We start from the raw sequence: 12,721 nt of genomic DNA on the forward strand, positions 1-12,721 counted from the left end.
CCACAAGAACATTCCTTCCTCGGCGGCCTGTTCCTCCCCTGGAATTATCTTCTCTTCTTTGGCTGGGTCCTTCTGTGCTTCCTAGGTGTGCCCACTGAGAACTCCCAGCCCCAGGGCACTGCTGGCAAAGTGGGATCCAGCTGCCCTAACCACCATGCCACCTGACTGGCCCTATCGAAGCTTATTCATCTCATTCAGCTTTGTGAATGAGCCTTATTCCCCCACGTGGTCCATCACCATTCAAGAGCTGGGCCAGTGTGTTCTGACCCGCCGTGTTAGGCTCTGGGACTAGTGGGTTCCTAGATGTGCCGCTTGGTCAAGTTACTTGACTGCTCTGCTTCGGGCTCTTTTTCAGTTATGGTTATTAATGGTATTTACCTGGTAGGGTTATTTTTAGGAAAATAATGTAAATAAATGTAAAGCTCTTAGGAAAATATCTTTTTTTGTTTTGTTTTGTTTCAATGGCTGGATTTTTATTTTTTTTTAATTTTGTAAAATGTTCTGATCACAGTGGTATTAGCTCCAGGATTCTTGCTTCCAAAGATGTGTTTTTACTTCTGACTGATGTCCTGAAGAAGTCCAAGGTCTTCTCAAGGGGAAGTTGCTGCCTCTGGTCATCCTGTGTCTTCCGGGGTATATGCAGGCTCTCTGGGTCCAGGCCTTTTGGGCCATTTGTATTTATGGAACAAATGGATTGGAGATGCAATTAGAAGAGCAAAGCACAGCACACCGAAAGGCTGGGGAAGGTCATGAGTAAAATGATCTTAGGCAGACAGAGTTTTTATGCTGTTCATGATTTAGCAGGATCAGGCGCTCTCTACTCTACTGCTCAACACGGGCTGCTCATGCTCGCGTTTTCGGAGGCTTCACTCCAGTGACAGATGCACACTGTCATCTTGGTTTTGTGGCTGCTGATAGTCATACTTCCTTGAAATGGAGTACATTTCCAGCTGCTGTCACAGACGAATTTTACTTACCGTATCGTAGAAGTTGGGCTCTGACAAAGTTTCCTCTGTAGGTGGCACGCTGAATATTCTCATGATTTTCCTTTTGTTCCTCTTGGTGTACATGAAGAGACCGGAGCTAACAAGGATCGCTATCAAGTAAACATTGGTGGCTTCATTGCGGGCTTCGTGAACCGCGTAATCAGTAGACCCGTCGTCACCCATCACCCCGTGGCCTCCAGTCATGCAGATCCGAGGGCTTGTGTGCTGGGCAGTGCACAGTCACTTAACGCTCACAGCCCTGCAGGTGCACTCACCGCTCCATCGCGGCTGCTCCGGCTCCTGCTGCTGCCGCTCCGCACGCCGCGCTCTTCTCTTAGGAAAATGTCTTGAACATTTGTAACGTTACCGACTCCAGCGAGAAAGCAGAGCACAGTGGCAAACCACGTGGGAGCTGGGTTTCAATCCCAGCTCCGTGTCCGTGACCGTGTACTGCTGGGCAAGTGCCTGGGCTTTCTCGTTGGAGAAGTAGGGGCGGGGGACCAGCAGATGGCATAATGGTTACGTCACTGGACTCCCACGTAGTCAACCACAGTTCGAGTCTCGGACCCAGTGGCTTAAACTCACGTCGGGCGCGTGTGCGTGCGTGCCCAAAATCCCAGGAAGAGAATAGAGGGGAAGGGATTGTGGCGTGGCCATCCCCCCTGGGGGTGATTTCTCGCTTTCCCTCTCTTAGTTTTTCTCTGTCTCTCTTCAACAAGTTCACATGCCCTATGAAAAAAAAAGAAAAAGAAAAAGAAAAACAAGAAAAGCCAGATCAGTAATTAAGAGTGTCCTCACTGTAGGTGAGGTGAGGACTACAGGGGTAATCTGTAAAAGCCTTGACCAGCAGCACATAGCAGATGCTGTCCAAGTGTCGGCTGCTGCTATTTGCAGAGTGCGTGAAGGTTTCAAGGGTAGGGCCTGGGGCTGATCCTGAAGGAGGACGGGGCCTTGGGAGGGTGTTTCTCGTCTTCCACCGATGCAGTGGGCAGGAGCTTCTTGCCCTGGGAATGATTTGGGGACTTCTGAGCTACTGGATAAAAGTGTGTTTATCCTGGGGCCTTCCTTTTTAAATTTTTTTCTTATTTATTTTTAAAGAATTATTTTATTGAACTTTATTTTATTTATGTATTTATTTATTTTAATTTGACCAGAGAGGGACAGAGAGAGAAAGTGAGAAAGCAAGCTGCCAGGTCCGAGACTTGAACTGAGGTTAACCATGTGGGAGTCCAGTGCCCTTAAACACCATGCCACTTGCTAGCCCCCCTGGGGCCTCTTATTTGGAATTTACTGTTAAGTTTACATGTAAGCTGGAGGCTGAGCCTAGAGGTGGGCCGAGTCCCAGCTCTGCCCCAGGTTGGCGGCTTGTTTCTGTGCACAGGGCCCAGTGCTAACCATGCCTTCCCCTCCTTGCCACAGTCTCGGGGGCCAGGCCTGGCACCCTCACCATACAGCATGGAAACTGAGGCGGGGGGGGACGGAGTGCACATCAGAGCTCGAGGGGTCCCCACTGCAGGCCCTGGCGGTGGGCCTGCGGGCCGCCTTCTGACAGTTGCTTTCCTCCCGACCTCACCCCAGAAGTCCGATCCGTGCACACTGGGGTAAGCAATGTAGGACTTTGACTCCCCCCAGGCTAATATCATTAGAAAGTGATCGAATTCCAGTAAGACTTGCTAAGAGTTTTGCTGTCCTCTCCTCGACTCTTCCTCACTTAAGTCAATTTGAGAAGTAAATGGTTTTTTTTTCTAGATCATCCTAATTTCTCCTTTGGCTTGAGAAATGACTAGCAGTGTGGTATAAACCTTGCTTGGTTTTAGCACCACCACTGGAGAAGGCCATAGTGGGAGCCCCGAGGGTTCTGGAATCTGCCTTTTGCCATTTTCCTGAGACTATAAGCAGTCGGGTGTCAGTCTGCTCTCTTCAGCTCTTTCCCTCGCTCTCAGCTCTTCCCCTCTCCAAGCCTCACAACCTCCCTTCCACCTGCTCTTGTTTATCTGCCCTTCTGGCAGGGAGATGGCTCAGGCGCCGGCCCTGGCCTGGCCCTCTCTGAGAGGAACCAGGGGTTGGGGAGAATCCACTTCCAGCAACTCCAGGGCTTCGAACTGGAGCAGTCTGAGTCCTTTCTCAGACCTGCCTTTCCTCAGTTTTTAGAGACCTGGATCCCGAACCACCAGCCCTGTCAGATCTGCACATGCCTCAACGGGCGGAAGGTCAACTGCACATCGCAACCCTGCCCTACGGCCAGAGGTGAGGGGGCCCTCCCTGGCCCCAGCCCCACTCTGGTCGGCTAGGTCCGTGGTCAGGCACCTGCTGCTGACTTCCTTGACCAGCCTGCATTTCCCCTCGAGGGTACCGGGCCTGCTTCTGTGCCTGGGGCAGAGTCTCCTATTCGCCCAGCCCTCTTGACCTTGCCGTGGCCCTCAGACTCAGAGTTCCCTGGAGGGTGATTTGAGGCTGTTGATAGACATGCTGGTCAGAGGGCCGAGGGCCTGAGTCACTGTGGGACACACACAGGGGCTGTGCTGGTTTTCAGGCGCAAGAACACTTAGAATCCAGTGTTTGAACCTGTCCAGGCTGTGCCTTTATCCCTGTCTTTTGTGGCTGTTCCTCTCCAGCTCCCACGTGTGGCCCATGTGAAGTGGCCCACCTCCGCCAGAACACAGACCAGTGCTGCCCGGAGTACGAATGTGGTATGTGCTCACCGCGGGGGGTTCTCCAGGTGTAGCCCCTTGCCCCTCAGTCCCAGCCTCAGGTGAATACTGTTGTGGGGTGCTGAAAGGTGGGTGTGGCCATAGGTGGCAGGTGAGTGAGGGAAGGTGGGTAAAGACTAATTGGATTTTCAAAAAAAAAAAAAATGGAAGGAGCTGCCTCTGGAGACGAGGATTTGCTTCCTGGATAAATTCCACAGTAAGTTATTAAATACAAGTTTGAAGACATTAATAAAAGAATGGAATGATCAATGGGAACTACAGAGATTTACTGAAGAAAAATTCATGCCAATGTAACCAATTTTTCCTTTATTTGTGTATTTATTTACTTAAGCTGTAGGGCATGTGTGCTTGCCTGATAAAGACAGAGAGAGAGAGAGAGAGAGAGACCGAGAGACTGAGAGACCGAGAAGTCTCACCTCTGAGGGGATGGCTATGACTCAATCCCTTCTCTTCCATTCTCCTCTCGGGATTTTGGGCATGCATGCACACATGCCCAGCGTGTTTTTCAAGCTGCTGGGTCTGGGACTCAAACTGCATAGTGGGCATGTGCGATCCAGCTGCCTTAATAACCATGCCACTGGCTGACCCCATTTTTCCTTTTCAATAAGGGTTTGAGGATAGTAGATATCAAGAAAGCCACAGCCAAGGCACTTTGATCTCAGCACAGCATTTGTCAGAGATTTGACGGTGGGCTGCCAACTACACGTGACTAGGGAGTGGGTCTTGGTATCACCCAGTGAGTTCAGAGTGGCTGGAATTATGGCCAGCATGAGCCTCTTCTGCTGCCATCTCTGTCCTGTATAATGTTTTAAAGGTATGGATAAAGACAAAAAGCTAGGCTTGCAGAGTTGGCAGGGATGCCGCTCTTCAAGGGAGAGCAGATAGATCCAGGGACAGTCCAAGGATATAAAAGAGAAGTAAGGGGACCAGCAGTTAGCGTAATGGCTATGACACTGGACTCCCACGTAGTTGACCATGGTTTGAGTCCCGGACCTGGTGGCTTAAACTCACGCCGGGGGCATGTGCGTGCATGCCCAAGATCCCTGGAGGAGAAGGGATTGAGGCGTGGCCATCCCCCCTGGGGGGTGATTTCTCGCTTTCTGTCTCTGTCTCTCTCTGTCTGGCGAGTACATGCGCCCTATAGCAAAAACCTAAGAAAGAAAAACAGGAATGAGTATGCTTTCCTGAGGAAGAAGGTGTGAGGACCATCAGGAGCACAGAGAGCGAGGGTCTTCTCTTCCCCCAGTCACCGTCGGGGTGGCCAACAGCTGTGGTTAGTGAGCAGCCACATGGCGACTGGGGATCGCTATAGGACGTGTGGTGCACTCACCAGACAGACAGAGAGACAGAAAGCAAGAAATCACCCACCCAGGGGGGTTGGCCACGCCGCAATCCCTTCTCCTACATTCTCCTCTTGGGATCTTGGGCACACACGCACACGCGCCCACCGTGAGTTTTAAGCCACCGGGTCTGGGACACGAACTGCAGTCGACTACATGGGAGTCCAGCGACATAGCCATTACGTTAACTGCTGGTCCCCTGGCGGCTTGCTTTCTCACTTTTCCTCTTTCTCACTCTCTCGCTCTGTCCCTTTCTGATCAAAATTTAAAAGAAAAAGTAGGTAAATAGAGTTAAATAAAATAATTCTTTAAAAAACAATCAAGAGCATTAGGGGATGGCAGGTGGCATGGTGGTTGAGGTACTAGAGTCCCACCTGGCCGAACATGGTTTGAGTCCCAGTCTTACTGGCTTGCTTTCCCACTTTTTTCCTCTCTCTCTCTCTGGTCAAATTAAAAAATAATGATAATGAATAAAATTAAATAATTCTAGAGGCCGACAGGTGGCATGGTGGTTAAAGGTGCTGGACTCCCATGTGGACTCCCATCTATCCATTGAGTCCTGGACCTGGTGCCTTGCTTTCTCACTTCCTCTCTCTCTCTCTCCCTTTCATTCTTCCTCTCTCTGGTTTAATTAAAATAAATAAACAAAGTAAATAAAATGATAAAATAAATAAATAAATCTGAAAAATAAATAAAATAATGAACTCACTGAGAAATGTATCTGAGGTAATAGAAATTCTGTAGGGGAAGGCAATCTGACTTGAGAATCATTTGAATAAAATTTTAGGTCATCAGGAAAGTCATGATGCATTTTTGCAAAGAAAAACAGAAAAATGCATCATGACCTTTCTGATGACCCAGTAGCTCTTAGAATGTCAATAGTACCAGAACTGGAAGGGCCATGCGGTTCGAGTCCCTCATTTTATAGGGTACATTACTAAGCTCTGCAATGTGCTGGGCATTTTGCCTTCGTTATTTCAAGAGCTCCTCAGCCCAACCTTGTAAGGTAGCATTTCCATCTCACTAAAGAGAAAATTGAGGTCTAGAGGATTCAGATGACTTGGCTGAGATCTGAAGGGTCTTGTAGGTGATAAGAATGACACGCTTATCACATGACTTGGACCATCTATCAGTCACCATTTATCCAACCCATTCTATGATCCATCTACCCATCCATCTGTCCCTGTCCGTCTATCCCATTCTATCATCTGTCCATCATCCATTTATCCATCCATCTATCCATCCACCTATCCATCCATCCATCACTGTCCATCTATCCATTCTATCATCTATCCATCTATCTATCCATCCTTCCATCATCCATCCATCTATCTATCCATCCATCCATCCAACCATCTGTCTGTCTAGTACTCAGCATCTATCACCTCCCCTTTATCTCCATGTCTATCATCAGCATCACTATCTTCCTAAAATGGTGGATGTCTACATGGATAGGAATGCAGCATCCCACTCGCTAACTCTATGTGGCTGCTTCTTTTTCCTGGCCCTCAGTATGTGACCTGGTGACCTGCGACCTGCCCCCAGTGCCTCGCTGTGAAGGTGGGCTCCAGCCAATGCTGACCAATCCCGGCGAATGCAGACCCAACTTCATTTGCGGTAAGCCTCTGAGGATGAGGAGGAGCGGGTGGGAAGCCCACTATCTTCTGGCCTGTGGATGCCATCCTCTTTCTTAGGGACCTGCTCTAAGATCATGCCATTTCCTGTTGTCTGGCTAGCTGAGTCTGGGCTTGGGGTCCATCTGGGACAGAGGTTGTAGCTGAACTGAATTCTCTAACAATTCTTGCAGCTGCATGTTATTGAAGGTAGACCAGGTGTGGGCACAGCTACAAGTGCTTTCTTCTCAGGTTCTATTAAGAAGCAGTTGGGGGGCCAGCAGGTGGTGTGGTGGTTGAGGGCACTGGACTCCCACATGGCTAACTGTGGTTTGAGTCCCGGACTTTGTGGCTTCCTTTCTCACTTTCCCCCTCTCTCTCCCTCTGTCTTTCACTCTCTCCCTCTCTGGTCAAAAAACAACAACAATAACAATAACAAAAAAACAAACAAAAAAAGTGAAGTTAAATAAAAAAAACTTTTTTTTTTCAAAAAAGAAAGCATCAAAGTAAAAGAACTGACTGTGGTTATAAAAAAATTTAAAAATAAAAAAAAAAAAAGAAAAAGAGAAGCAGTTGGGGCTGAGATGAGGAGGACTCCAGATCTGAAGTTCATTCACTCCCATCTTCCAGATGCCATTGAGGGGAGAAATGTTCCCGTGGCTTATCCCCCACGTTGGGTCTCATTCCTAAATGTTTATTGGGCATTTGCTCTCTGTAGGTATACTTGTTTAATCACAAATACTATTTTAAACATAAGATCAAACTAAAGTAAGACACGGAAGGACATGAATTGTGTAGTTAGCCGCTGAGAATACCCACTGTAAGTCAAGTGGAGTTCTCGTCCTGTTGACATGTAGTCTCACTTGAGTTCCTCGTGGTAAGACTTTGAGGGTGAGAGCACACATTGGATTTGAAGGAAGTTGGAAATAGAGGACACAAGGGCAGGATATGACGTTTATGAAATGACTTCATGGATTCGCCAGGATTGCTGGTGATTTTTCATTCCGTGGTGTTGGAAGGCCTAAAGTGACAGGGTACTTTGCTAGGTACTGAGATGAGGAAGAGGCTTACACAAGCCAACGCCTTGTAAAAGTGCCTTCCAGCTTGCGGTGTGCCCAGGCTGCCTGGGTCCTGGAAATTCTATATTTAATGTCTCTGAGAACCAGTAGCTGGAAGGAGCCTACCCCTTCCAGGGGCAATGGGAAGGCGATAGAGTGGGGAATGGGCAGGCGTCACTTTTCCATCAGAATTCTTCACATTTCTCCTTTTCATTAATGTTCTAATTTTTATGCAGGTGAACTGCTTTTCAGTACAATTGAATAGCCTATGAGTTGGGCTTGCACTTTCTTTCTTTTTTTTTTTTTCTTTGATTTCTTTCTTTCTTTTCTATAGGTCATGCGTGCTTGCTGGAGAGACAGAGAGAAACAGAAAGCGAGAAATTACCCCCGAGGGGGGATGGCCACACTGCAATCCCTTCTCCTCCATTCTCCTCTCGGGATTTTGGGCACACACATACATGTGCCCAGTGTCACACTGATTTCTGATTCAATACTCTGGGTCTAGACTTCCCTGGGACCTTCTATCATAGCTAACACTTACCGCTCCTGGCTGAGTGCCATGCTCAGGTGGCAGAACTGAGTCTATCCCTTGTGCTGCCCTCAGACTGCAAGAAAGAGGAGTGCAAAAGGGAGCCTCCACCCTCCTGCCCCCCACACCGGACGCCAGCCCTTCGGAAGACGCAGTGTTGTGATGAGTATGAGTGTGCTTGCAACTGTGTCAACTCCACGGTGAGCTGCCCGCTTGGGTACCTGGCCTCAGCCTCCACCAACGACTGTGGCTGCACCACCATCACCTGCCTTCCTGACAAGGTAGGGGCTGCTCAGCTCTGGCTGGAACAAGGGTCAGATGCCTGCTCCTCAAGGAAGATTTGTACCCACCCGACCTTCCCTTCCTGCACAGTCCATGGTGTGGGGAGCAGGCAGTCAATAGTCCAAATTCCACATGGAAATTTAGGTAACTCAGGAGGTATTGGTAGTGAACCGACTATGTACTCAGCATGGCTCCTACCATAAAGAGCTTGTTTGTAGTTTAGCTGAGAAAATAATACGAATTATTTAGAGATCAGCTACTAGTTTACTTATTTGTTCATTACAGTCAGTTTATCTCTTCATCCATCCATCCATCCATCCATCCATCCATCCATCCATCTATCCATCCATCTAGCTGATACATCCTGAGCAACTGCTATGTTCTAACAGAACTGCTGCTGTGCTTCGGGCTATTGGAGAAGTGGAAGATGCAGTCTTTACTTATGATCTTGTTAGTATATATGAGACAGTAGTACATAAACTGGATAGAATGTGTCAGTGGGACAGAGATGGAGTGCAAATAGCAGTCTTTGAAAGGAGAGGGCCCCAAGATGAGCTATCCTGAAGATTTCATTGGTGGAGCAGAGGTGGGGATGGGTGGAAGGGCAGAGAAGTGCCAAAGAGTGCGTCTTGAAATGAGCCAGAGTTTCAGCGGAATGACCCGAAGTTGCTGGGTCGAGGGTGAGTCCTGAAGCAAAGGACAGGGAAGCCACAGCTACCCTTTCCTGGAGCCTGTTAGGGCTAGAGCGGGCACTCACCTGCCTGGAACGCACTAGGTCTCTGTTTCAGGATCCTCTTCCAGCTCAGGGTTTCTAACACACTGTGTCTGGAAAAGCAGGAGCAAGTCAGGAAATGGCTGTTTCTGCTGCTTTTTAAAATCCTTTGTTCTCTTTCTCCTCTTCCCGCCGTCCTCTGACCCCTACTTTGCTCTCCCTCTTTCCTTTGCTGTGTTTCTTATGTCTTTGTAATCCATAGCAACCCCACTCCCACTCTTCATGCCTTTCATTCATTGGAGAAGCTGGGTCCTTTGTCTTAATGGAATGTCATGCATCTTGGATTTAACCCATAGCTTCCTCGTGGTGTCGCTTCCTGTGTTCGTCCATCCTCTGTACTCCCAGTACATAGGAAGTCAGACCCAGAGCATTACATTTGAGGTCAGCCTTGGGGGAGGGCAAGAAAGCATGGCAGAGGATGCTTCCCATTGCAGCACGCACGAGGCCCTGATGTCTGGCTGTCCTGTGTTTTAGTGTAAACGTGACAACTGGGCTCAGGTGGCAGTAGCCTATTTCTGCGGTGAAGTTTACCCCATCAACATTTCTTTCTTTCTTTTGGCAGTAGCCTATTTCTGCGGTGAAGTTTACCCCATCAACATTTCTTTCTTTCTCTCTCTCTCTCTCTCTCTCTCTCTTTCTTTCTTTCTTTCTTTCTTTCTTTCTTTCTTTCTCTCTCTCTCTCTCTCTCTCTCTCTCTCTCTCTCTCTCTCTCTCTTTCTCTCTTTCTTTCTTTCCTTTCGAGATTATTTGTTATAGGGCACGTGCACTTGCCGGAGAGGCAGAAAGCAAATTACCTCCCAGGGGGGTGGCCACACTGCAATCCCTTCTCCTCCATTCTCCTCGGGATTTTGGGCGTGCATGTACACACACCCAGCATGAGTTTTACGCTGCCAGGTCCTGGACTCAAACCATAGATGACTATGTGGGAATCCAGAGACGTAACCAGTACGCCATCTGCTGGTTACCCCCATCAGCGTTTTAATGTTCATTGGTGTTTGTTGCCTAAGACTGTGTGTTCTTAGGACTTGTAAAACATGACTTTTCTATCACCCCATGTATTTATTAACTCCAGTTCTCCTACAAGAAGGAACTTTTCCCCAGTCACTTCTGGTTACACTGAAATAGAATTATCTTAGGAAAAGCAGGATAAATGTTTGGTGTTTTCTTTTATTACTTTTCTGAGTAAGGAGTTGGTGTTCTAGAAACTACTATAGATGACCAAAGAATTCACTTGGTTATTATTATTATTATTATTGGTTTTGTTTGTTTTTAGCACCCTCATGAACTCATAATCAAAATAATGGATTTCGAAGTCATTTGAAATGATAATTTTCCACATGTGATTATGCTGCAGATTCAATACTAGCTATTTCGATTTGTTTTTCTTTTCTTTTCTCAATGGCTAGAAGGCATGTACATTGTCAGGGTGCCATGGAAAGAAAGAAAATGAGTGGTGAGAGGGAGGAAGCAACCCACAGCGGGGCACGGTCATGCTGCAACCCCTTGTTCTCCATCCCTCCATCCCATGGGGTTTGGGGTACATGTGCACTCGTGCTTGGTGTGTTTCTCAAGCTGCCAGAGCCAGGATTTGAACCTCGGTCAGCTATGTGGGATCAGCTCCCTTAGCCACTAGGCTATGATGCTAGTTCTGTTTTTCATTTTTAGGATTTTCTGTTTATTTCTTTTGTGGTATAATATTTTTATAATGTAAAACACTTAAGTTATTTTAAAATCCTAATTGTAAAACAAGATATCTTCCCAGAAGTCTTGGTTGTATCTCCGTTTTGCCTACTGTCTTTCTTCCTTCCTCCCTATAATTTGCAATTAGCATGAGTTTTTTTTTATTTTTGAAAACATGATTTTACATATTTGTGTATCTTCTGAGTTTTCACGGAAAGTTCTATTTAAATATTTTTTTAAATGACCAGTATTTGATTATTATTCTACATTGGTTTATAGAGATTGGCTTTAATTGTTTTTATAACATCATATACATCATATTCCAGTGCATGGATGCCCCCAGATTATTCAGATCTCCTGTTGTTGCGTGTTTACGTTACTTTGGGCTTTTGCTATTGCTAATACCATGGTAACAGATAGCCTGGGGTCATCTCCCCGCAGTTAACTGGGGGTGATTTTCCAGGGCTGGTGGGTGGGCAGGGCAGAGGGCCAGATCTGCTCAGAGGCATCCCCCCACGGCCGAGAGCACGCTGGCTTGTGAGCTGCTGCATTCTCAGTACCTGGAGCGACCACCGCACACGTGCCCACTCACCACTCACTCACCAGAACGAATGGGCTCACACACAGAAACCTTGTGTCCACAGGTGTGTGTGCACCGAGGCACCGTCTACCCCGTGGGCCAGTTCTGGGAGGAAGGTTGCGACGTGTGCACCTGCACCGACATGGAGGATGCCGTGGTGGGCCTGCGTGTGGCCCAGTGCTCTCAGAAGCCCTGTGAAGACAGCTGTCGGCCGGTGAGTGGGGTGGACAGGCTGAGGGCTGTGTGGAGCCATTACGGTAGTGATGTAGGATCTCTGGAAGGGGCAAGGAGGGCCAGAGGCAAGGAGGAAAGAGGAGGAGAGGTCTGGGTAGAAAGAACGAAATATGAGAAAAGGGTTGCTGGGTCATCCTTTTGTGATTCGTAATTCAGTCCTGGCTAAGGATCATGAGCGCTCTATTGGACTCCAGTCCAGAGAAGTGTAGAGAAGAGTAAGTATCTAGAAGAGAGGACTTGACACCAGAGTGTGTTTATGGTTGGAGGTACAGAAAACATGGTCACTGCTCCAGACTTTAGTTTATGGTTACCTGTCCCCAAGGCCCCCCAAGGTTCTGGGCACCCGATTCTCATACATTAAAGACCAATCAGACCCTAGAAAAAGGGAACCAGAGTCTGCGGGAGGAATTGTAGACCAATGCTTGCTGGTTAAGTGCTTTTACTATCACTACCCTCGTCCTGTGAAGGATCTTCGAAGAGCTGCCAGGATGGGCAAGTACATATCTTTTGTGTCTGCCTCTTTTCACTGTTAACAGCAGGGAGGACGATGCGCTGGTGCTGTCTTGGTGGTTTGTGGTTTGGTGGTGGAAGGGCAGGCCTGAGAGTGAATCCGGCAGTCAGAGAGCCCCTTAGTTCATTCGCTGTTCTGTCTGCCTCCTTCGACTGAGGATGAGCAGAATTGCCAGGGACCTTTGGGAGAGGATGCTGCCGTGGTATCTGGGTACACCTTTTGGGAACACTAAGTTTTGGAAACCCCTTGTCTCCACTTCCTCTCATGGAGGCAGAGGCAGTAACTTCCTATGAAATAAAGATTGCTGTGTAGAGGTCATTGATATAATATTGGTACCAATATATTTTGTGTTTAAGTAGGAAGTTTTTTTTTTGGGGGGGAGAGGTTTTTGCTATAGGGCACATGTGCTCGCCAGACAGACGAGA

The 12,721-nt window shown here is 47.8% G+C and overlaps 1 protein-coding gene and 1 pseudogene across 1 annotated transcript in view; one reads left to right on the plus strand and one right to left on the minus strand.

The window, feature by feature from the left end:
* VWF (von Willebrand factor) overlaps positions 1-12,721 on the plus strand; it is a 183,061-nt gene that overhangs the window by 149,859 nt on the left and 20,481 nt on the right. The window contains exons 39-43 of the mRNA XM_006170833.3: positions 3,131-3,233; positions 3,602-3,676; positions 6,550-6,654; positions 8,313-8,518; positions 11,616-11,765. Of these exons, the coding sequence (XP_006170895.1) occupies positions 3,131-3,233; positions 3,602-3,676; positions 6,550-6,654; positions 8,313-8,518; positions 11,616-11,765 (639 nt within the window). The remainder of the gene's footprint in view (positions 1-3,130; positions 3,234-3,601; positions 3,677-6,549; positions 6,655-8,312; positions 8,519-11,615; positions 11,766-12,721) is intronic.
* Positions 744-1,190, minus strand: LOC102483273 (small integral membrane protein 19 pseudogene; annotated as a pseudogene).

Source organism: Tupaia chinensis, unplaced genomic scaffold, assembly GCF_000334495.1.
Source record: "Tupaia chinensis unplaced genomic scaffold, TupChi_1.0 Scaffold149011_1, whole genome shotgun sequence".
NCBI lineage: Eukaryota > Metazoa > Chordata > Mammalia > Scandentia > Tupaiidae > Tupaia > Tupaia belangeri.